General features: G+C 42.8%; 1 protein-coding gene across 9 annotated transcripts in view; it reads right to left on the bottom strand.

Moving 5' to 3' along the window:
• Positions 1-24,755, bottom strand: part of SLC11A2 (solute carrier family 11 member 2) — a 34,839-nt gene extending 10,084 nt beyond the window's left edge. Inside the window, exons 1-14 of one of the 9 annotated variants that reach the window (XM_025477633.3) lie at positions 24,697-24,755; positions 12,174-12,245; positions 10,196-10,344; positions 9,508-9,633; positions 8,769-8,888; positions 7,226-7,332; positions 6,626-6,696; positions 6,447-6,514; positions 4,815-4,970; positions 4,009-4,167; positions 2,906-2,992; positions 1,575-1,694; positions 1,276-1,425; positions 55-128 (exon numbers count right to left, since the gene is read on the bottom strand). In XM_025477633.3, the coding sequence (XP_025333418.1) occupies positions 55-128; positions 1,276-1,425; positions 1,575-1,694; positions 2,906-2,992; positions 4,009-4,167; positions 4,815-4,970; positions 6,447-6,514; positions 6,626-6,696; positions 7,226-7,332; positions 8,769-8,888; positions 9,508-9,633; positions 10,196-10,344; positions 12,174-12,245; positions 24,697-24,742 (1,505 nt within the window). In that variant the 5' untranslated portion in view covers positions 24,743-24,755. The other 8 variants (XM_025477636.3, XM_025477634.3, XM_025477637.3 and 5 more) reach the window with 8 other exon arrangements.
• Positions 24,756-25,812: the final 1,057 nt, after the last annotated feature.

The raw sequence follows: 25,812 nt of genomic DNA, 5'->3' as shown, positions 1-25,812 counted from the left end.
ATGAAGACACCCTTCCCCCACATATTTTTGGGGAATCGAGAGAAGTACACTCACAGTCCATTGGCAAAGTCATTCATTACTGGCCGTAAGCTCGTAAATGTGAGGATGGGTATCAGAGCAAAGGGAAGCTGGAAAAGAAAGAACGAAGATCAGATGGGACCACTGGAGATTCATTATCACTCCAAAGAGCAGCACTATTAGGGATCCCTGGGTGGCGCAGCGGTTTAGCGCCTGCCTTTGGCCCAGGGCGCGATCCTGGAGACTCAGGATCGAATCCCACGTCAGGCTCCCGGTGCATGGAGCCTGCTTCTCGCTCTGCCTATGTCTCTGCCTCTCTCTCTCTCTCTCTCTGTGACTATCATAAATAAATAAAAATTAAAAATTATTAAAAAAAAAAAAGAGCAGCACTATTAGCAAAAAGGAAACGCACACCTGCCTCATCTACTCTGTGAGAAATTACACCTATCGTCCCAATATGCTCATGCATTATGTTGAAACCTGTAGAATGTCATGGGCCTAGCATCGATTCTGATCCAGTGTCTTTAAAAACATTCGTATCTGCCTTGTCTTTTTTTTTTTTTTAAAGATTTTATTTATTTATTTCTGAGAATACACAGAGAGGAGAGAGAGAAGCAGAGACACAGGCAGAGGGAGAAGCAGGCACCATGCAAGGAGCCTGACGTGGGACTCAATCCCGGGTCTCCAGGATCAGGCCCTGGGCCGAAGGCGGCGCTAAACCGCTTGAGCCACCCGGGCTGCCCCGCCTTGTCTTTTTAACCTCCATAGGACCTAGTAGGGTCTCATGTTATTTAATGTTTGCTTGGATTAAAAAATAGTAATTTTATACTCTATATAGCAGATTAATTCCCATTCAACAAGCTTTTCACAAACCAAATCATTTCTAAAAGCTTTTTATTTTTTTTAAAGATTTATTTATTTTTTATTCATTTATTCATTCATTCATTCATTCTTGAGACACACACAGAGAGAGAGGCAGAGACACAGGCAGAGGGAGGAGGAGGCTCCACACAGGGACCCTGACATGGGACTCGATCCCGGGTCTCCAGGATCCACCCTGGACTGAAGGCTGCGCTAAACCGCTGAGCCACCGGGGCTGCCCCTTAAAAGCTTTTTAGATACCAGGATTCCAAACATTTACTACAGACTGAGACTGTGTGTCTTTCTTTCCCCAGCACTACAGGCTTGGTACATAAGAGCAATACATAATGCTGCCTGATTAAATGGGATGGGAGTTTCCCCATCTTCCCTCCTCACCTGTAAGCTCTGCAGCACATTCAGGAAGTCATTCATCCCTGTCAGATGCTCGACATCCTGGAAGATGGCAACAAGCAGAGTGGGGATGATGGCAATAGAGCGAGTCAGAATTACTCGGGCAAAACGTGACCATCTTAGGTTCAGAAATCCCTGGAAGAAAACACAGAAGCAGGATGAAATGTCTAGAATAGGAAACAAAGAAAGGTTTGGGGAGGCTCTAGAAACATGGGATTAAAAAGTAACAAAAGGGCAATCAATGTTTTCTTCCCCTAATCTATACCAGTCAGAACAGCACATACCTCCATGACAAACTGGCCAGAATAGGTTCCTGTCATGGTGGAGCTCTGTCCTGCGGCCAGGATCCCCACCGCCCAGATGTAGAGTGCAGCAGGCCCAAAGTAACATCCCAGTACAACACCCTGGGAGAAGCAGGGGAGAAAGATGCTGTGTCAGTGATCTGCTTAGACAACGCCCAAAACAGAATTTCTCTACAGCGTTTCTCCCTCTTCTTTGCTATATACCAAGCCTACAACAAATGCTGTGCTGGGAGCTATCCCAATAGCTAGACTCAGGACCTGATCTTATTTTAGAGGCCCTCGACTTAAATTTTGCTGGATATTCCTTCCTTCTTTTGCTTAGTCTTTCCTCTTCTCCAAGTTCCTAAAGCCTTCATCCTCAACCTAGATCTTAAGTACATTAGAAAAAAAAAAAGTCTAGGGCAGCCCCGGTGGCTTAGTGGTTTAGCGCCACCTTCAGCCCAGGGCGTGATCCTGGAGACCCGGGATCGAGTCCCACATCAGGGTCCCTGCATGGAGCCTGCTTCTCCCTCTGCCTGTGTCTCTGCCTCTCTCTCTCAATCTCAATGTCTCTTTCTGTCTCTAATAAATAAATAAATTCCTGGGATCCCTGGGTGGCGCAGCGGTTTGGCGCCTGCCTTTGGCCCAGGGCGCGATCCTGGAGACCCGGGATCGATTCCCATGTCAGGCTCCCGGTGCATGGAGCCTGCTTCTCCCTCTGCCTGTGTCTCTGCCTCTCTCTCTCTCTGTGACTATCATAAATAAATAAAAATTAAAAAAATAAATAAATAAACCGCTGCGCCACCCAGGGATCCCAAAATAAAATAAAATTCTTAAAAAAAAAAACAACTCTACACATTTCCCAAATTATATTACTTAATACACTATCTGGAAGATAGTAACAGGAGTAAAGAGAAAGGTCAAATACATTTGGGAAATACTACATAAATTATGTATTCTACTCTTGGGAGGTTCATAACATAACCAGCATAAAAAAGACTGCTAAGAGGTCCCAATAAAGAATACTTAAAAAAAAAAAAAAAAAAAAAGAATACTTTACCAGGAACACTCTCTTTAGTCTCCTCCAATTAGCGTCCTATAAAACAATATACTACCAACATAACCCTGGGAATTGCTGACACAGTTCATCTTTCAGCACATCCTCTATTCCCTCCCATGTAATTCAAAAATGGCTGTCCAGCATCTAGACCTCTGAAATAAATGACACTCCAGGGAAGATAGGTCCAGCTCTGAAGTGAACCCACAAAAAAGATCTGATACTATGCCAAGAATACTGATTCAGGAGCAGTGATCACAAATCTGAATAGGCTTACCCCTTTGTAGATGTCCACAGCCAATGTTGAGTTATCATCAGGAAAAAGGTGAGAGTGGGGACTGCTGCTGTTTCTGCAGACTGCTACCTGGAACACAAAGCAATTTAGGAGCAACTTTTATTTTTGAGGCAAGGACCAGACCAGAAGAGCTCTCCAGCAGATCACAAACTATAGGTCATATTCAAGTCCCCTAGGAGACATAGACTGGAGATAAGACACTGGATACAGGCTGTAACGGGAGCAGGGACTGGCAGCAATGGCACTGTTGGTCTTCCATAATTCTCCAACACCCTCATGCCATCAAAAATATTTACTGAGTTAAAAGTGTGTAAGGTAGGGCAGCCCCGGTGGTGCAGCGGTTTAGCGCCGCCTGCAGCCCGGGGTGTGATCCTGGGGATCCAGGATCGAGTCCCACGTCGGGCTTCCTGCATGGAGCCTGCTTCTCCCTCTGCCTGTGTCTCTGCCTCTCTCTTCGCTCTCTCTGAATGAATAAATAAATCTTAAAAAAAAAAAAAAGTGTGTAAGGTAATATGTGAACTCTGGCTTGTTTTAAGTGATGGCAGAAAGAGAGGGCCCTTAAGAAATAGGAGAAGAAAAAAAAAAAAAAAAGAAATATGAGAAGAGTCCTAAGTCAAAGCAAACAGGAGTCAGAGGTCTTATAAATAGGCAATCAGGAATCAAGATGACAGAGAATTCAAAACTCAAAAGAGTGTATCTTAGCCAGTTTCTATTTTCTGTTTATTGACTCCTCCCTACCTGTCCTCATGACCAAATGGCAGGACAGGTATGTAGGCTAACAGTTGATAAACAGGAAACAAAAGTATATGACAAAGAGCCAAAAAGACATGAAACCACAAACACAACAGCATAGCATGAGGCAATCTTTATTTGTGGCAAACTCGCTTCTGAGCCAACAGCTGTGAAACACGAGTGTAGGTTTGGTCTGCCCCCAGACTCTAGATCCTGACTAGTGCAGTAATAGGGGGCAGCTCTGAGGCTGGAGATAGGCCTCCCCTGAGCTCCAAGTCACTGCCATTTTGCCTACCCCATTCTGGCCTTCACCACCCTCACATTCACTATCACTCATAACCCCGGCTACTCACCACCTGGTCGTTGGTTTTTTCAAAAAATGCTTCTGCAAAGACTGAGACGACAAAGACGTTGATGATGAAGGAAACAAAGAGAGCAATGCAGGATTCAATGAAAAAGTACTTATTAGCTTCTCGAACTTCCTGCTTATTGGCTCGGTTTATCTGTCTGGACTAGAGAGATAAACAGTAACAGTCATTTTTTGGTTAGATTAAGTTTCCCTGTAATATTTCATGAACTTGGAGTTAGTTGGAAGATTTAGAGGGCAAACAATTGACAATATAAAATGTGAGAAAACTTACTTACATCCCAGTTCATTAAGTGACTAAGAACTTCATGACCCTTTGACGGCACATTCTCCAAACAGGAAAATGATGACTATGTGCTACTGAGCTCTCAGTTACTGTGGTTAGAAGAACCACTGACATACAAAAACCACCTGATGTTCAGTCCTAAGAACCTTAATCATAAAGGCCTCTGAAATCTCCCAGCAAACTACTACATAAAACTGACTGATGAAACCTGGGTTGGGTTCTTTGCTCCTGATCTCCTCAAGGGACTCAGGCTTTTGAGATTTAAATACAAGAGACTTGGTGTACTTATGGACCTTTTATGAAGAATTTTAGTCCCAGTTTCTCTGTGGGGTCACTTATTTCTGGTCACTTTTGTGACAAAAACAGTCTGTGTGAAGTTTATAAACATCCAACAGTGAAAAAACCTTTTGCTCCTTCAGGGCTCTAACACTTAAAATAAGTGTGTCCCCTGCAACTAAAGGAAACATGAACTATCTGGAGGGCACAGATGGAAGGGCCATGCTCACCTTGACTAATGCAGAATGCAGATACATATTGTGTGGCATGATGACAGCTCCCACGATGCCCACTGCCTGCTCAATCTGTGGGGTGTGACAGCCTGAACAGGATGGCAGGAACATGCCCTTGAGTACCTGGCTCTGGCTGGGTTTCACTGTAACATACTACATACCAACATAATAACTATTAGAATATGAGACCAGTGGAGGAACATTAGTACTAGGAAACACTCAACATCCATTGCTCCTTACAACACTTTCTTCAACAACCAAGCAGCGTGAGGGACTTGCTGCCAGACGTCTGAGAATTCAGGACTGGGATACCCAGATATTTCATGTCATATTTTAGATATACAAAATAGATATGTGGAGAAGGTCATTAATATTCTTTTTTTTAAGATTTTATTTATTTATTCATGAGAGACACACAGAGAAAGAGAGAGAGAGAGAGGCAGAGACACAGGCAGAGGGAGAAGCAGGCTCCATGCAGGGAGCCCAATGTGGGACTCGATACTTGGTCTCCAGGATCACGCCCTGGGCTGAAGGCAGCGCCAAACCGCTAAGCCACTGGGGCTGCCCAGGTCATTAATATTCTAAAGAAATACATGGCTAGTAAGGGCCTCATTGACATTAGCTTCATAATCACTCTTAGGATACAGATCCAAGAATATAGTCAATTCTGGATTATCCACAATTATGCCTCTATTCAGGACACCTGGGTGGCTCAGTGGTTGAACATCTGCCTTTGGCTCAGGGCGTGATCCTGGAGTCCTGGGATTGAGTTCCAGATTGGGCTCCCTGTAGGGAGCCTGCTTTTCCCTCTGCCTATGTCTCTGTCTCTCTCGGATAAATAAAATCTTTAAAAAATAAAAAGATAAGAAAATAAAAGTTTAACCAGGCCAAACTGGCTAAACAAAGAGTTTATAACAACTAAACACGGAAAGCTACTATTCTTGCATATAATGGTTCTGATTCTTAGGAGTATCTGGGTTGGGGCAAAAACTAGAAAGCATACACTATATCCTTTATAGTTTCTTTTTTTTTTTTTATTTTATTTGTTTATGATAGTCACACAGAAAGAGAGAGAGAGAGGCAGAGACATAGGCAGGTGGAGAAGCAGGCTCCATGCAGGGAGCCCGACGTGGGACTCGATCCCGGGTCTCCAGGATCGTGCCCTGGGCCAAAGGCAGGCGCTAAACCACTGCGCAACCCAGGGATCCCTATAGTTTCATTAACTGTTGCAACACAGAGAAAGTTCAAGCTACAGTTGGTATAAGCCAGGATAAGCAAAACCAGAATCTCTCCAAGTTAACCACCAGGAATAATCCTGCAACTCCCTCCTTAATCCTCTCCAACACTGCTCTATCATGGGACTGGCCAAATTGGAACCAGGGAGTCTAGTCTACTAAGTCCTAAAAAAAAAAAAATCTAATCATTTTTTACCTATGAGCCCCAGCAGCCCTTCCCAGAGGCTTTAGATCTTTGCTATAGATCATATTTCTTCAAAATTGGCCTAGGCTGAATTGGCTTTTTGTTAACACATGTGATACAATTAAACATCCTAGCATTATACAGTCTTAAAAAAAAAGACAAGAGAACAGTCTTTTTTGGTTATGCTGATGTATTGCCAGCAACACTTGCCTCATATCCAAATGTGAGGGCCATAATGGTGATGAGAAAGCCAAAAAATGCTTCTAGCTTCCGTAAGCCTAAAGGGGAAAATGCAACAGTTAGCTCACGAAAGGCAGACTTCTCCATCAGCCATATGATGGATGGAAAGTAACTCCTTTGACTGAGCCCTGCATTCCCACTCTCCTTACCATATTTGTCCAAGAAGAGAAATACGAAGGTATCTGCAATCGTGATGAGAACTCCACCCCACAGAGGAACCCTAGGTCAGAGATAAGAAATGGAGATTAAAGGAAAGAAAGGAAACGTTAGGAAACACTTCCAATAGCTCTCCAGATACACAACACTTGGAGAAGCAAGGATTGGCGGGAGAGGGGACAGTGGCAGGAGGTCAGACCTTGCTTACTTTAGAATCACAGCCCCACGTGAATTAACTACATTCATTCCAAAGGCTGTCTACTAAGTCAGACACTTAAAATATAAAGCTGAAAAGTACGGGTCTTACCCCTCACCCCTCTAGGAGCTCACTGTCTAGTGGGACAAACTGATATACAAATAAATAATTGTAACACACAATGTTGCACACTGTATAATAGATGTATGACAGGACAGGAGAACATGGAACATATAGAGCCTACAGCTGCTGGAAGAGAAGGTGGCTCCAGAAAGGTTCCACAGAAAAAAATAATACTTGAATTGAATCTTGAAAATGGAAAATCAGTTTGGTTTTTGTTTTTACATTTGCTTTGAAATATAGCAAAATAATACTTTCTGGAGGAAAACCCCCTCACCTTCCTACAGACAGGAGATTGATGGCAATGGCTGAGCCAATAACTTCTTGCATATCTGAGCCAATGATAGCCAACTCCACCATCAGCCATAGGATAATTCGTGGGACCTAAATACCAAACAGCAGAAAGACATGGTTCTAATTAATCATTTCTAAGAACTTTCCCTACAGTTTGGAATTCACATTCAGCACTGACCCATCAATAGTACACCATAATGCTTCAGTCTAGTGATGAAATACCAGAACTGGACTCCACCTGGCCCATCACTGCACTGCGGACCCCGGGGAGAAAGCACCACTTCTATGTGGTGGTGCCTATGAGCCAAGGTCAGAGCAGCAGCTGATCCTAATTTTTTTTCTTACCTTCCACTCAACAAAGGAACAGAATTTCTAATCATTAATTTCCACTTAATTTCCTGCCTAAAAACAATCCAAAAGTTTTAGGGGAAAACGAGGATGCTAATATGGTCAAAATATTGTTTAGGAGAGAATAGAAAATGACCACAGAAGAAAATATCCTGATCGTGGCTAAAGAGGGAAAACAAAAATGAAGAGGCTGGGGTCATCCTTAATGTAATGATAATACACAAGCAAGTAGAGAAGGACAAATACGTAAAGGGACTCAGCAAACTGGTTGAAATTGCATGGCATATAAAACAGGAACCTAACCTGGTCAAACAATCCAGCTGAAAGCCAAATTTAGTTAATACTAGCTCACTGAGGCCAAGAAGAAGAAAAGAACAAACAAAACAAAAAAACCCCACCTTCTAGGACATACTACACAAAAAAATTGTCACAAAAAACAACTGTTAAGATACATGAAGAAAAACTACCAGAAATTATAAATTACTAAGACTTTTTTGAGAAGCATAAATGGGGGAGAAAGCAGATAAGGATAGTTTCTCACAGCCAGGAGAGGAGATTAAACATTTAGGACAAACCAGAAGCAGATCATGGTCTTATCTAAAGATGAAGGTAGGTTAAAACCATCTTCCAGACATAGGGTCCTCCTGCCTTAGGCAGCAATAAGAAAGGCCCAAAATGTCCAGAAAAAACCTGTGGAAGACAGTGTAACCTCCAGGGTCAGGGTAAATTTAAAAAAAATTACAAAGATCCTGCCACATAGAGTTTGTAGTAAAAAGGAAAATCTCGTTTTTCAAAATGATGACAAAGTCAAACAAAAAAGAAAATATGTGTAACAGTAATATGAATGTATGAATTAAAGTGCTTAGAGTAATCCCACCCCTCCATGGGCCGGGCACTGCCAGATGTTAGAAGGCAGAATGAATGGTAAATATCTTTTCAGACTGATTTTTTCTAAGGAAGCTTTCTGGCAAAAAGTGAATCTCAAGTTAAATTCTTAGAAGGGGTACAGAAATATGGGTTGGCAGCAAGAGGGGCTATAGAATTTCCCTTGGGACTTATCCTTAGGGCCACTGACCACCAAGTCCTCCACTATTTCAATATACCACGAAGCCAGCACATTCGGCCACACACACAGGTTCCTCTGAGATGAGAGACAAACAGGACACCACATTGCTCACCTTCGGGTACTGACGGTGACACACTTCAGCAAGATGCAGCCCCGTGACCACTCCCAGCCGAGCTGCAAGGCGCTGGAGCAGGAGCCCCACGATGGTGGCCAAGAGAAGAACCCAAAGCAACTACACAGGAACAAAATCCCATCATAACACTCATTAGACAAGTAGGGTGTTTTCATTTGGTTGGTTGGCAATGTGAATGAAAGAGCCCAGGTCAGGAATCAAATGACCTGAGTTCTGTATCAGGTTCTGCCCAAACCTTTCTGAGCCTTAAGTTTCTCCCATCTACGGTTGTTTCTCCTTTGTTTAAGGAAAACTATGTGGAGTAGATAAAATAGAATAAATGTTAATTCTAACTCTGTATATAAAATAAAATTTAAAAACCACACTGGGACGCCTGGGTGGCTCAGCGGTTGAGTGTCTGCCTTTGGCTCAGAGCGTGATCCTAGGGTTCTGGGATTGAGTCCCGCATCGGGCTCCCTGCATGGAGCTTGCTTCTCTCTCTCCCTCTACCTATGTCTCTGCTTCTCTCTCTCTGTGTGTCTCTCATGAATAAATAAATAAAATCTTAAAAAAAAAATTAAAAACCACAGATTGGAAAACAGTTGTCACCTAAGTGTCACTGCCAATGAAGTGTCTGCATGTAACCCCCAAGGGCTATCTAACAAGGAGGGTAGGGGGAAAGGACATGAGGGTGTACTGTGTGTGTTTAAAAGGGATAGGGGTAGGACTATATGTTCACCTTAAATCCAGCCACTGCTCCAGACTGCAAATCAGATTCAATGTTTCCTGGATCCAAGTAGGCAATGCTCATAAGAAAGCCAGGTCCCGTGAAAGCCCAGAGTTTACGAAAACTAAAACAAGAATACTGTACAAGAGAGGAAAAGATCAAACTGATTATCACATCCAAACTACTGATTTAATTTATTTGTAATTTTATCACATATAAAACAACACTATCAGCTGCACAAGAACAAAGAATTTAGGATGTCAGATACTGGGTATATCCAAGTTCAACTTCTATCTTACCCACTTCTTATCAATAAACTAGCCACTTCTATGTCCAAATAGGAGCTCTTCCCTTCCCTGTTCTTTCCATCAATCAGCCTCTCATTCTAAAACCTGAGTAACAATATTAGTACCCTTGTGCCCAACCACTACTCAAAAGGGACAAAAGCCACTGTAAAAAAAAAAGAACATGAAATCCGTACTTTCCAGATCAAAAAATAATCACTAGTACAATGTGGCAACTGTTTTCAAGGCCCTCCTTTTCCTAAATAGTTACTATAAACAGTTACTTTGATTACAAAAGTTGTCTTCAGAGATTGCTTGCCAAAATTAGATCTGAGGCTGCTGATCTTGAGTCCAGCAGACTTTCCACTTGCAAGTCTTCCCAAAATAGCATATTCTTCCAAGTATTTGTCACTAACCTCCTCCTCAGGAATGGCAATTTTCTCATCAAAGTAGGTGGTAAAGGGCTCCTGTGAGTGCTCAGTTGACTGGGGAAGAGATGAGTTACTGTAGGCAGGGTTGAGGGTACCAAGACTGGGAGAGTCCCCATGGTCTCCAGAAGCATCATCTAAATTAACAGATTTAAGAAGAAATAAAAATGAACAAAATACACTAACAACTTGTCCTTAGTAACTTTTACATTAAATCTTTTTAATACTTAAATGCTCAAGACCAACCTGGCTCTATTCAATTTATTTCTAATATTTTATTTTCTTCTATATTTTTAATAAATTAATTCTTGGGACGCCTGGTGGATCAGCGATTGAGTGTTTGTCTGCCTTTGGCTCAGGGTGTGATACCAGAGTCCTGGGATCGAGTCCCACATCGGGCTCTCTGCATGGAGCCTGCTTCTCTCTCTGTGTCTATGTCTCTCTGTCTCTCATGAATGAATAAAATCTTTAAAATTAACTAATTCTTAAATAGTATATTCACATGGATGCAAATTCAGAAAATAAAAAAAACTTATGGTAAAAAAACTCCCTCTCACTCCTCTTCTCTAGTCACTCTGCTCTAGATCAGTTTTAATGCTTATCTCACAATGGTTTTCCTACTTTCACATTTCTCTATTCCCAGCTGGCAATTTTTTACAATCATTTCATTTTCTTCTAAAAACACTAATGCCCAAGGCTCAAAATATAACATTCCCAGACTAGCTAGCCACACTGGTAACCTAAGATCCTAACTTTCAGAAGAAAAGAACTAGGTCTGTCTAGGGGGTTACTACCCTCCTCCCCTACCCCATCCATTACTTTGTAGAACTTAGCAAAAGAATCATTCTTGGGACGCCTGGGTGGCTCAGTGGTTGAGCATCTGCCTTTGGCTCAGGGTGTGATCCCAGGGTTCCAGGATCGAGTCCTGCATCAGGCTCCCTGCAGGGAGCCTGCTTCTCTGCCTGCCTCTCTCTGTGTGTCTCTCATGAATAAAAAAAGAAAAAATCTTAAAAAAAATCATATTTGGGCATTATAACTGTCAGGTTTCTCAAAAAATTTGGAAGTTGAAAAATCCTGCCATAGTTAGGCTAAAATCTGAAGCTGCAGGAAAATCACCAAACAGGAACCCTTTGCCTCCTGACTAAGCCCTGCAGTGCAGAGCTTCAGGTCATGGGGTATGGGCATCCTCGTGACAGGAGGGCTCATCTTAGACTGCTTATCAGTGTTTCCCTGAGTCCCGAACTTTACAGGTAATCTTAAATGCTGGGAAGTGGAAGGTCTGGGAGAAAAGGGCTAATTGCCAGGACACAAAGCCCAGTCTGGTAGCTATTAATGGCAATTTCAAACCACAGAGCTCTAATGTCAGGGTTTCCAAGAAATCCTTGCAATGTCTAGGTAGAAAAACAAAAGCTTTCTTTCTACAGAGAGCTGACCCACATCGTGTGAAATGGCCCTGAACTGATGGCGAAATATAAAGAAAAGGAATGAAAATTCTAAAGGGGAAATTTAGAATTAGGAAGGATTAGTGAGAACATTCAAGAAGCTCTAATGGAATATACAGTTTAATGTGCTTGCTTGATATTTTCCTGCTCCTTTTGTAAGTATCCGCAGTGCTGTGAAGAGTCAAAGCCTTCTCAAGGTTTTTATGCCAGGCCTGTGATTAAGACTTGTTCTTACAAGCATTACTGCAACAAACCAAACTTGCAGCTAATCTTGGCTCATCTCAGAACTGGAAATAAGATATGAGACAGATCTCCATGGTTATAAAGTCATTTTCATTTACAGCCTAAGCGACTAGACGGTGACTGGACTGGACCTGATAGGAGCGGGTCTCTATGATGATACTATTAGCGAGGAAGAGGAGTTAAGGACATAGATGCAAGAAGGAAAATATGGTCAATTTCTATTATTGATTTAAAACTAATTCCAAGTAAAAATCAAACAATAACACAAAGCCGTAAATTACCATCTGCCATCTTCTGCTCAGGACCCAACACCATGGTGGACGCCTGAGTGTCTGATTTCTTAGAATAGGTTTCTGGAAAGGAGAAAGGGAGACAGGAATCAGCAAGAACAGACTAACAAGTTCAGTATCAGCATTCTGTTACTCTGTACAACTGACCGATACTAGATTAAAAGAGTAATTCTTCTGTTAATAATTAGTTTTCAGAGTACGATTAAGAGATATTTAATAAACGGACGCCTGGGTGGCTCAGTGGTTGAGTGTCTGCCTTTGGCTCAGGTTGCGAGCCCAGGCTCCTGGGATCCAGTCCCACTTCAGACTCCCTGCAGGGAGCCTGCTTCTCCCTCTGCCTGTGTGTCTGCCTCTCTCTGTTTCTCATGAATAATTTTTTTAAGAGAGATTTAATAAAAATGAAAAAGTCTTAATCACCTTTTTGCTAGCAAGACTTCAAAACCAAACTGAAACAAAAGGTACTTCAGGGAAGTAGGCAAATACTTTTTAAAAAGCATTCAGAGAGAAGCTGCTAGGCAGACCCCAGTCCCTGCTTTTGTTTCCAGATTAACTCAAATATTTATTTAAAACTAGATTGATTTCCCCCAACTTGTACAAGTTTTTAAGGACAAAGATCTAAGACTCTTTTTGATCTAAGAAACAATTTGAGCTCATGATTGAATTTTCTGGAAAGAGGGGAGAAAAGCAGCTCACCACTGTACTACTCATGGAGGGCCATTATTTCCCAGCCTCCTATTTCCCTGAGGAGAGACTTCTCCTATAAAGTTTCTCATTCCCCAACCCTTCAACAATCAGGAGAAGAAACTAATCACTATGGCCCTCCCTTCCTGGGCTCTCAGGGAGAGATGAGGCACCAGGAGGCCTAGGCATAGTCAGCAGGATGCCAGTACTTCTCTCCATCCTTCAAGGGGTTTGGGGACGAGGGGTTGTCCCAGAGGTCTAGCAACCTGTTAGGTTAAGTTTAACTGGGGGGAGAGGAGGGTGGGAGTAAGCCCATTTGGCCACAATCTATGGAGTATTCTCCAGTCAACCCTGCCAATAAAACTTTTAGTTGAGGTACCTGGATGGCTCAGCCTCTTTTGCCTTTGCCTTTGCCTCAGGTCATGATCCCAGAACCCCACGATCTGCTCAGCTGGAAGCCTGCTTCTCCCTCTCCCTGCCACACCTCCCCCCCCAGCTTGTGTTCGTTTTCTGTCAAATAATAAAATCTTAAAAAACAAAAAACAAAACCCAAAACACCTAGTCAACAAACTAGAACCTCTACTGTTTCCACTTTCTACAGAACATAATTAGAGCAGGGAACAGAGTGGGTCAGTTATGCTTGGTGAGCTGCACGTATTTAATCTCCATGAAAATGTAAGATCCATACAGACGCAGTTGGTATTACAACAGTTTTGCTCTCTAGGACCATACCACAAGATTGTTTCAGTCACATTTAACTATATTAATGAAAAGATCAAGTTGAAATACAAGCAACCAGAATCAATCCAGCAATACTTTGATAATTATGATTAATATAGCTTTGATATTCTAGCTCACCCTCAGCCTCAACCCTTCTTCCGAATCCAGTAATTTCTTCCTGTCAAATAGCAATCAACAGAAAATATAGTGCTCTTGATTAAATGTACTGTAACTGTTTTATCTCCTTCCCTTATTAAAAGTTGTAAGAATGAGCATGCTGGGGTGGCTCAGTTAGTTAAGCAGACGACTTGACTTTGGCTCAGATCATATCTCAGGGTTGTAAGATCAAGCCCCACATCAGGCTCCATGCTGAGAGAGGAGCCTACTTAAGATTCTTTCTGCATTTCCCCCCACCCCCAAAGGTTGGAAGAACGTTTTGTAAGTGGGGTACTTAGCTGGCTCCATCAGTAGAGCATGTTGACTCTTGATCTCAGGGTCATGAGTTCAAGCCCCACACTGGGTGTAGAGACTACTTAAAAAAAAAAAAGTTTTACAAGATAAGAGGGCTAATAAAAGTATATTTTCTGTCTAAAATGCCAAAAGTACACATACCCTTTGATCCAGCAACTCTAAGAATGGATCCTAAAGAAACACTCACACAAGGAAGTATATACAAGGAAACTTCCTGTAACATTGTTTGAAATATCAAAAGACTAAAAACAACTTATATATTAGTCTAGGACTGGTTAAATAAACTATGTACATTACAGGATGGAATGCCATGCAACTATTATGATAAAGCAAATCTAAATGTACTGATAGGAAACAATCTCCAAGACATGTTTTCAAGTAAAAAACCCAATGTATCAAATGGTATGTAATCACTTACATGTCAAAAAGAAAAAAAAGTGTTAATACACATGTACATGTATGGACTACTTCCCAGGGACACGTCCAAAACTGGTACGGCTGTCCCCAAGACGAAGGAATAGAGAAGCACAAATGAGGTCAGGAAGACTTCTCATCCAATATACACTGTATGCCATTTTGCACTTAGAAAAAAATTATTTTATTTTATTTTATTTATTTATTTCTTAGAAAAATTTTATTGTGTACTTGCATTTTTTTTTTTAAAGGTCATACAGATTCAGTCAGATTCTGAACACACACTTGCTGAATGTGTAGTTGAATTTGACAAAACTTTCGTAGTGGATAATCACAGATCTACAGCTATCCAGCTGGCAGGAATATACTGTCTTAAGGTTAATTTACTACTACTTTGTCTTAGTGCCCAAATAGTCATGCTCTGAAATTATGAATTGGGAGTTTCACTTGAATGCCACCTTGTCAAGAAACACTTTCCTGACTCCTTAATTTGGGTATACCCCAAACGCATACTAGCTATAATCAATTCTGAACATCTAATTAACATTAATTCATGTGTTCTCTTAGTATTCATAAGAACTCTGGAAGAACAATTTTTTTTTAAGAACAATTTAGATAGCCCAAATCTGTCTTAAAAATTGCCCCAAGAAAGTCTGAAATACTGAATATTAAAAAACATATAACTTATATGTTTTCCCCCAAGGTCAAAAGAAGTTTGATTTCAAATATTTCTTTCTTATAAAATTCCCTCATAGAGAACAAAGATCTTCAAAACGATTTCACTGATTTCAGAGCTGCGTTCAACATTGCAAAGGTCTTCCTAAAATTAATTATAAGGTTTAAAGATGAATGTTTTTGAATAGTCCTCTAATTCACCCTCCCTTTTTATCTCCCCTTCCCTATATAAATAAAATCAAAGACAGCATTATAGTAGGAAAAGAATTCTCAATAGAGTGAACCAGAAATGTTTGCATGGAAGCAACTGATTAAATAAATGTGAACAGGAATGTTTAAAGTTGACTGGCTGGCAAAATTCACAGCAAAGTAGTCAGGAATTGTTCTTGCGAAGCAGGGAAGGACCAAACACCCCTACCCTCTTTTAGACCCATGGCTGCTGCCCCAAACCTCCACCAAAGAGCAAATAAGGAGCTAAGTCCTTAAACACTGAAAACTGTTCTCTGGGGAAAAAATAAAATAGAGATTATAATAAATAAAATAAAGTTGATTGGCAAAGCCATCTCTTCTCCCTCTTGATGCTTCTCTCAATTTTTCAGTGCTGGCAACATGCTAATGCATGCAAAACTGCCAGATGCAGAAATCAAGGCTGTAGAAAGTGATACTCAAGTTGTTTATTTGAGAACAAGGAGTTGTGATAAAAAGAAAAATTCCACTTGTCCTGAAGAAAATGTAAAAATTCCAGATCCTTCTAAAATCCTTTTCCCTAAAAGCCTCCTGTATGGCTAGAGTACTTGATATATCTATTAAACCATTATTATTAATCTTACCCCTGTGTTGTATAAGATGTTCTTCATAAAGGTAAGCTCCTGTCCTGGATGATTCAGAGTCCACAAAACTCTGAAATATTCAAGTGGTTTGAACAGATCTAATTGTTTTCTGAACCGTAAGTATTTTAATAAGGAAGATTACTAGTTACCTTTTTTTTTTTTTTTTAAAGATAGATTACTGCCTTCTCGATTTTTCATTCCAGGTCAACAAAAAAGTATTGTTTTCCGAGTCATTCCATTGAGGATGTCCATCTCATTAGTTCCAAAACTCAATTTGCCCCCACTGGGAATGAGGGGGAAAGAAACAGCTTAGAAAAGTCATGTGAACCAATTACTAGTAATGGAATTGAAATGGTAATCAAAACTCCCAACAAACAAAAGCCCAGGACCAGATGGCTTCACAGCTGTATCCTACCAAATATTTAAAGAACAATTAATACCTGTTCTTCTCAAACTATTCAAAAAAAAAAAAAACAGAAGAGAAAGGAAAACCCAATTTCATTCTACAAGGTCAGCATAACCTTATGATACCAAAACCAAAGACACTAGAAAACAAACACTTCAGGGCACCTGGGTAGCTCAGCTGGTTAAGCGTCCAACTCGATTTCAGCTCAGGTCAAGATCTCAGGGTCCTGGGATCAAGCCCCATGTTAGGCTCTTCACTCGGTAGGGAGTCGGCTTGAGATTCTCATTCTCTCCCCTTCACCTGCCCCTACACCGACCCACGCTCTTTCTCTCTCAAGTAAATAAATCTTTAAAAGAAAAAAGAACCCAAACACACTACAGGTCAACATCCTTGATGAATACAGATGCAAAAGGCCTCAACAAAATATCAGTAAACCAAATTCAACAATACATTAATAGGATCATTCATCATGATCAAGTGGGATTTGTTTCACTTGATATATGCAAATCAATGTGCTATTATCATATTAACAAGAAAGATAAAACTATAACAATCATCCCAACAGATTTAGAAAAAGCATTTGACAAAATATGACATCTGTTCATCGTAAAAATTCAACAAAGTGGGTATAGAGGGAACATACCTCAACATAATAAAGATCACATATGACAAATCCACAGCTAACATCATAATATTGAAAAGCTGAAAGCCTTTCCTCTAAGATCAGGAACAGTACAAGATGTCCACTCTCACCACTTTTATTCAACATAGTACTGGAAGTCCTAGCTGCAACAATCTGACAAGAAATAAAAGCATTCAAATTGATAAAGAAGTAAAACTGGCACTAATTGCAGATGACATATACAGAAAATGCTACAGACTCCAGCAAAAAACTGTTAAAACTAAGAAATGAATTCAGTAAAGTTGCAGGATACAAAATTAATACACAGAAATCTGTTATGCTTCTACATACTAATAATGAAGTAGCAGAAAGGGAAATTAAAACAATCCCACTGGGATGCCTGGGTGGTTCAGCAGGTGAGCATTTGCCTTTGGCTCAGGGCCTGATCCAGGGTCTGGGGATCGAGTCCCACATTGGGGTCCCTGCGAGGAGCCTGCTTCTCCCTCTGCCTGTTTCTGCCTCTCTCTGTGTCTCTCATGAATAAATAAATAAATAAAATCTTTAAAACAAAACATGGATGCCTGGGTGGGTCAGCGGTTGGGCATCTGCCTTCCAGCTCAGGGCATGATCCTGGAATCCTGGGGATCGAGTCCCACATTGGGCTCCCTGCATGGAGCCTGCTTCTCCCTCTGCCTGTGTCTCTGCCCCTCTCTCTGTGTGTCTCTCATGAATAAATAAACAAAATCTTTTAAAAATAAAAATAAAATTTAAACAAACAAACAAACAAAACGTCCCACTTAAAACTGCACCAAAAAGAATAAAATGCCTAGGAATAAATTTAAGCAACGAGGTGAAAAGACCTGTACCCTGAAAACTATAAGATATTGATAAAACAAATTAAAGATGACAAAAACAAATGGAAAAGTTCACCAATGCTCATGGATTGGAAGAATTAATACTGTTAAAATGTCCATACCACCCAAAGCAATCTACAGATTCAATGAAATCCCTAACTTAACCCTTTAAAGCAGCATTTTTGTAACCTTTGGGTAAATACCTACTAGTGCAATTGCTAGGTCATGAGGTCTTTTCTTTTCTTTTTCCTCCCTCCCTCCCTCCCTCCCTCCCTCCTTCCTTCCTAGATTTTATTTATTTATTCATGAGACACAGGCAGAGGGAGAAGCAGGCTCCATGCAGCAAGCCCGACGTGGGACTCGATCCTGGGACTCCAGAATTACGCCTTGGGCCAAAGGCAGGCACTAAACCACTGAGCCACCCAGGGATCCCAGGTATTTTTATTTTTAACTTTTTGAGGAACCCCCCCAAACTGTTTTTACAGAGTGGCTACACCTGAATTTGCATTCCTACCAACACTGCAAGAGAGTTTCCCTTTCTCCATACCCTCACCAATACCTATTGTTTCCTATGTTAATTTTAGCCATCTTAGCCATTTAGAAGTTTAGAACTTTTAAAATTTAGGTATAAGTGTATCTTATTTTTCTCTTGTAAAAATGAATTTGTATAAAATGATAAAATGAAGACAAGTCAGGTTGAGGACTGATTATAAGTACTTCTGTGAAGGAACAAAGTGAAATGTCCCTGTCGTGTTAGTTTAAGGAAAAGATCTCAAAATTCTAATCCTCACTACCTAAGTAGAAAAATGTTGTCATTTTAGAATGTCTTGAGCCAAAAACCACACATACACGCCCAATTCATAAAGTACAAGCAGTACTCCTATTAAATAAATAATGTGCTTTTAATATGCCTGAGGGCTTCTGTATGTGTGTGTGTGTGTGTGTGTGTGTCTCTTTCTCACCTGGGCACAGGACCAATTAAGATACCAGCTTAGGCTGTTCTTGGTTTTACTGACTTTGTATACCATAGTAATAATCTCAATCAAAATTGGGAGAATCTTGCTTAGTCTACCAGAGACCACAATTTCAACTCAACATCAAGTCTGTGGTTTCTTACCTGAGCTGGACTTCTGAGAATCTGTTTTATAGTTGACAGAAATACCTGACATTGAGAATATCTAATGATAAAAAAAAGAAGAAAAAGAGAAAATGTTAAGCAGCAAGGACAGAGGGAGGAAGATACAGGGAGAAAGAGGACAGCTGATAATGAAACTGGCTGCCTGGGTGTCAAAGATGATAACGGCTGGGAGAAACGTGGCCAGGCTGTCAAGTACTGATCTCTCAGACAAAAATATCACTTAACAACCAGACTTCAGAATTAGAAGGGCTTGATATCTACTAAACAGGACATTTTCTTTGCCCATTGCTGAGGCCTAACCAGCTTTCCCACGTCTTTGCTCACATGCCAGGGTCACTGGAGTCTTAACTTTCATATATAACTTGGTCTTTGTTCTGCACAGTTCTCATATAGAGAGCTTCCTCCGATTTCCTCCTAACCAGAAGTATAGAGCAGTGCGGTTCCCTTTGGAGGAACCAACCTGGCCTCCCCGCCTGAAACACTGACCCTGGAACCCAATTCTAAGCTCCTGAACAATTTCAAAGATCCCTTTATATTGAAATAAGACAGTCTGTTAAACCAATCTATACCTATTCATGCCTCAGGAAAAACGTTTTGCCCTCATACTTGCTTGAGTAATTTTTCTCTAGCAAATGGGCAAAATGACTATTATTGGACTACATTCAACTCATTTATTCCAATGACACATGTTGTTGGCCTCTTGGATATAGCCTGGCCTTAACAATTTGATACATATTTTCGACATGTCTTTCCTTAAAGCAAAGAAAAATTATATGTACAGACAGACAACACTTAATATATAAGAATCTCTGACTGTATATATGCCCTTTTCTGTTCTTTGGAACCTGTTAAAATTTTAATAATTAACTTATAGCCTTTTCCTTTCATTACCTAGGCATTTTAACAGACACTTGATCATCTGTGATAAATGAAACCAAAACAAAAATAACCCATAAAAGATGACCTACTAGGGATCCCTGGGAGGCTCAGTGGCTGAGCGTCTGCCTTTGGCTCCAGGCCTGACCCTGGGGGTCCCAGGATGGAGTCCCACATCTGGCTCCCTGCAGGGAGCCTGCTTCTCCTTTCTCTGTCTGTGTCTCTGCTTCTGTGTCTCTCATGAATAAATAAATCTTTATTAAAAAAAAAAAAAAGATGACCTACTAGCAATAAGCGCAAAAAAAGACTGAGAACCCCTAACTTCCCAATTTAAGTTTTTACTGGAAACTTTGGTCCTCACATTAAAAACGTTATCTCAGCCTTAAATTAAAAGTGGAAGAGGAATTAGACAATAAATGTATTTTTATCATTCCCGGTCAAATGTTTTATATTCCATCGTGGATTATTATACTTTATAATATAAATAATGTTGCATTTTATCCATAATATTCTTGATGATACCTGACAGGGTCTTCTCTGTGTCTCCATTAAAAGTGTTAATTGCTCAATATACGTTTGTTAAATTATCAAAAGACTAAATGGCATCTGATGAGCGAGACGACAAGGGTCGAGATCTCCCAAATCCTTATATTCTACATTCAAATGCTCCTGGCCTTCTTTTCCAAAATATTTTATTCAAACCACAGAGACTCAGATGATAAAGATGACAACAATACTAGGGCAAAATGCTTCCCTTTCTGCCTCAAATACTCAGCTCTTTGACGATATCACTCCTTTCCTCCTTATTCAGGCAAAAGAGAAACCTCTTGAAGGTTTCTCCTCTTGAAGGAAGACACTGTCCTCTCCTCTCAACAAACCGACTTGCAACTTTCAAACCTACAGAAGTACTGAACTGCCTTGTTCCAGAGCTAACTAACTGACCTCACAGCATCTGTACTTCACCCAAATCAGGCCAGCATACTGCTGCAGTACGCAATGCTCTTTTTCATAAACTCAGAGTTTCTCATTTTGTGATTATGCTATGTGTATAAGTAGCAGCTTTCAGCTACTACTGGGAGTAGTACAGGGAGGAATCAAAAAGATGAAACGTCTTCCAGTAGCACCTTCCAGATAACACTAAGAGAAACTTGAGACTTTTAAGCTCATAGAAAGGGTATAAATCTGTCAGCAGACATTTGTATTTGTGTACACGGAGAGGAAGCAAGGGATAAAGAGGACTTTGACTCCACAGCACCCACCCAAAAGATGCTACTTTAAGGATACCATTCTCTAACCTTCACCTCCCCGAGGCAAAACGGAGGTAAAAGTGCTTCCTAGTTGCTCTATCCCAGGAATTCCAAGGAACCACTGCTGATATCCTAACTGTAAAGTAAAACTAGATTCACTCCAAGCTTCCGCATTCATTAAGAAGGGCTGCCAGGCAGTCCAGAAATTCCCCTCCGGAGTCCCTTCGGCACCGCGGCCCCCCCCACCCCCCTCCCCGCAGTCATCCCGGAAACGTGAGAAACCAAGTATGCTGCAATCATGGCCTTTTTGGCATTGGATCCAGAATAAACTGTGCCTCGCTTAAGACTTTATTAAAAAAAAAAAAAAAAAAAAAGACGACCTACTAGCAATAAGCACAAAGAAAAGACTGAGAACCCCTAACTTCCCAATTTAAGTTTTTACTGGAAACTTTGGTCCTCACATTAAAAACATGTTATCTCAGCCTTAAATTAAAAGTGGAGGAGGAATTAGACAATAAATAAATAAATAGTTTTTCCAGTGAAAAACTAAACAGCCAAAGTTGTTCTCAGGTTTCATTTATCCAACACAGCTATCACAGACATACCAGGTAGAGTGATCGTTTCCAACCTTATTTAATGATAAAATACACACCCAGCAGAAAACCTCTAATCATACATAATTATAACCATACCTTCAGGTCAGCATTAATGCCATGGATGGAAAACAAGGGCCTAAGGGTTTTTTTCACAATAGGCTCGGGATTCTGAGCAAAGATTAAGTAGGTAGTAAAGTCAGAATTCTTTAAGGGAAAGAAGGCACAGGTACATAGTAAAAACTCCTACATACCCAAAACTGTTCTAAGCACTTTACGTGTATTAAGTTACTTTAAAAAATAATAAGGGAAAGGGATCCCTGGGTTGCTCAGTGGTTTGGCGCCTGTCTTTGGCCCAGGGCGTGATCCTGGAGTCCCGGGATCGAATCCTGCCTCGGGCTCCCGGCATGGAGCCTGCTTCTCCCTCTACCGGGTGTCTCTGCCCCTCCCCCATGTCTATCATGAATAAATAAATAAATCTTTAAATAATAACAATAATAAGGGCAGCCCCGGTGGCCCAGCAGTTTAGTGCCGCCTTTCAGCCTGGGGTGTGATCCTGGAGACCCAGGATCAAGTCCCCCGTGGGGTCCCTGCATGGAGCCTGCTTCTCCCTCCTCCTGTGTCTCTCTGCCTGTCTCTCTGTCTGTCATGAATAAATAAATAAAATCTTAAAATAAATAAATAAAAGCAAATAAAAAAAGCTACTTTATACTCACCAACAACCCTGTAAGATTGATACTATCAATCCCCATTCTAGGGAACTGGAAACAAAAGAACCAAGAGGCTAAGCAACTTGCTCAAAGGTTTACACATGGGGGGGGGGGGCGTCTACACGGCCTCCGATTTCACAGGCGTCCGGGTGGACGGTGTCCCCGGTTTTACCAACATTCACTACAATCACGCCCAGCAAAAATTTCTGGAAGCCCCTGTGCTCCTGCCTCTCCTTCCACACGATCTTCCCTTTTGTTTTCCACTTGCGAGCTACGCCACGTTCCTTTAACCTCCTCGGAAGGCCGCAGTCAATTATGAAAAATCGTGTTCGTTCGACGCACAAACTCGAGCCCAGGTTCCTCGACTTCTCCCCCTGATGATGCTCTTTGAAATCGTGTGATGCAGGAGGTGGGGGGCCGGGCCGGCGGCGGCGGGGCGGGGGTGGGGGGTGTTACCCCGAGTGGAAAGGAATGCAAAGAACATTACCACACGAGCGACAGCTTTAAGAGGAGGGATGCGGGAAAGCTCGGGGCCGGGAGCATCCGCGCCGCAAGCCCCCTACAGAAGCACCTGGAGCCCGAGGGGCGCTCGGCGGCCTCCCCAGGAGGGGCCGCCGCCCCCGGGTCACGGCTTCCGGCGCGGCGGCAGGTCCAGCCGCGGGTCCGGCCATTCCTCGGAGGCCGCGGCGGGGCAGCGGCGGGCGCCTCACCACCTCCGGCGTCCGCTTCCCGGCCCCCGTCCTCCGTCCGGCCGGCCGGCCCCCGCGCCTCAGGCCCCGCCGGCCCGCGCCGCCCACCTCGAACCGCCGCGAGCCCGCCCGGGGACAGCGGCGCGGCCGCCTGACCCCTGACCTCGCCCGCCCGTCGCCTTACCGGCTCCGCAGCCACCTGACGAGGCGCCCCCGCGCTGGCAGCTCCATATCCCGGGGCCACGCCAGACCGCCAGCCCCCTACGCGCCCCGTGATTGGCCGACAGGGCCGCACTCGCACGTCCCTATTGGCTGGATCCCTCGCATTCCCGTACCTGCGGGCACGCGTGGCCGGCCGACGGCGTCCCCAGGCCCCGCCCACCCCGAGGCCACGCTGGAGGCGGGGCCGGGATGGGGCGGGGCCACACCGGGGGCGGGGCCACACTGGGGGCGGGGCCACACTGGGGGCGGGGCCACGGGCCTGGGCTGGAGCTGCTGCCCGCCGAGCCCTTGCTTTCGCGGGTCCAGCTGTCCGAGCGCGGATTCGGATTCGGAAGCTCCCACGGCGCGGGCTGTCCCGGGACAGAGAAATTTCCTACGGTAGTCAGCCTTCTGCCTCACTTTACGTACTGGCAGTCGAGCCTCTTGTGTCCGTAGACACTGCTCTGCGAGGGTCGGCTCCGCTCTATAGAGTTTAGCCAACCTGGCAGGACCATCTCCTTTCGTCCTCGGAGCCACACGTAGTTACCTGCTGCCTCATCAAAAGCCACCTACGTTGGACCCGCCAAACATCAGCTGGCGCAGCCAGTTCCACCGCATCAGAGGCCCTACCCGCATCCTACCAGTCCGTCTCGCTTCTTGCCCGCAGGCTTGATCTCTAACTACCTAAAAGCAGTCCCACTCCAGCCCTAGCCTCAACCTCAAGCCTCAGCCTTGTCCTGGAGATAATGGCCAGACTAGCAGTGCTTTAGAGGGAAGAAAAATGGACAAGCCACCCTAATTTTCTACAATGTCCATTAGAGCATCCGGACACATTCTTAGACACGCCCCTGCAGCTTACGTTAAAGATAACCAAGCTTTTTTAACCAAATTGGAGGCCCAGAGAGGAAAAGCATAAACCCCTCCAACTTCTTTCTTCATGTAAAAGCTGCTAGGAGAAAATCTTATTAGATAGTGAAAAGAGCCCAAGCGAGGGTGATAGGAAAGTGAACTGCGAAAAGGAAAATCCAAATCAAGTACAAAGTAAAAACAACAACAAAATAACAACAACAACAACAACAAAAAAAAAAACCTCAGGGATCGAAAAATTGAGCAGAGCATCATCAGTTATCTGATACAGGCTGGTTTCCATACAGAATTTCTCCTGGAGAGAAAAAGAAAATGTACAAATTAGTTCCGAGAATCTCTCAACAAAACATCTGGGCAGTTTCAGAAAGGCCTAATGAAGTCCATCCAGACCAGAACCCTTCCTTTTGGGAACCTCTGCTGCAATTAGAAAGTAAAATGACTGCAGCCATTCTTGTCACACTACCAGGTCCGCTCAGCTGAGCAACCTTCTTGGGCTTTTGCCTAGTTGCTGGCTACTTACTGAGCTCACAGTGTGAAGCTTCGTCCTTCTTAGGTTGCTTCTTCATTATGCGGAGTGGATTTGACTTTTCTCGGTGTCAGCTCCTGCCTCTATATATGCAGACAAGTGCGCCTCCCTTGGTTAGATAAGGGCACTCGGGCTGCCCTGGGACAACACCACAAAGGTAGAGACAAAGCAGGGAATTTCAAGAAGCAAGCCACACCCCTCAAAGCCTGATCAGATTTCATCTTTGACCTGCCATGAAAAGGAGAGCATCATATATCGGCCACTCCTGGATATTAATGAACAATTAATTGAGTTTGAAAACTTTTATTCTAAGATTTCATCTTTGATCCATTTGCCAGGAGCTAGAGGCCAACCTGTGAGTGCCAGGGGATGAAAGGGGTGGAGTAAAAGGAATTGCGTTCCTTCAGGACGTCACTCCCCTTACCGTGAAGCTCGTTGGGGCACTTACACCAGGCCAGCCTGTGTGCAAGGACTCTGCTCCCCTAAGGTGTAGGCTGAAACCAATTAACCCCAAGCCCAACAGTCTACTAGTATTTTCCATAGGTACGTGCAGCATTGATGCAATTACGAGGAGTCTCAGAGTGTGAGTAAAAATACTGCCTGGTCTATTCTTTGGGATCTGAGGGACCTGCTGGCATCAGCCTGGTCAATCAGTAATCCACAGGCTGACCATAAAGCCATGCAAACCCAGGACTGAGGTGCCTGCTGGAAAAGAAAAAGAAGAAGGAAAAAAAAAAAAAAGAAAGAAAAAGAAACCCTTAGACTGTAGAAAAACAAATCCAGAGCAAGTCCAGAATTTCTCAATCTGGGAGGAAGGGAACTGAAAGAATGAGGAAATAATGCCTTTGGCAAATAATTTAGTAGGCCAGCTGGAGGCACAGGTAGAAAGGAGACAGGAGGGGGAAGTGAGGAGAATGAAGTGGGATACTGGGAGGAAGAAGTTGCTGCCCTCAAAGGTTTTCTGATAGTCTTAAAGAAAATCTGCCTAGGGGTGCCTGGGTGGCTCAGTTGGTTAAGTGTCTACCTTCAGCTCAGGTCATGATTTTAGGGTTCTGGGCTCCAGGTCCAGCTCTCCACTCAACAGGAAGTCTGCTTCTTCTTCTCCCTCTG

Source organism: Canis lupus, chromosome 27 (assembly GCF_003254725.2).
Source record: "Canis lupus dingo isolate Sandy chromosome 27, ASM325472v2, whole genome shotgun sequence".
In the NCBI taxonomy this organism is placed as follows: domain Eukaryota; kingdom Metazoa; phylum Chordata; class Mammalia; order Carnivora; family Canidae; genus Canis; species Canis lupus.
Note: the sequence above shows the minus strand (reverse complement) of the source record. Positions and strands in the feature narration are given on the sequence as shown.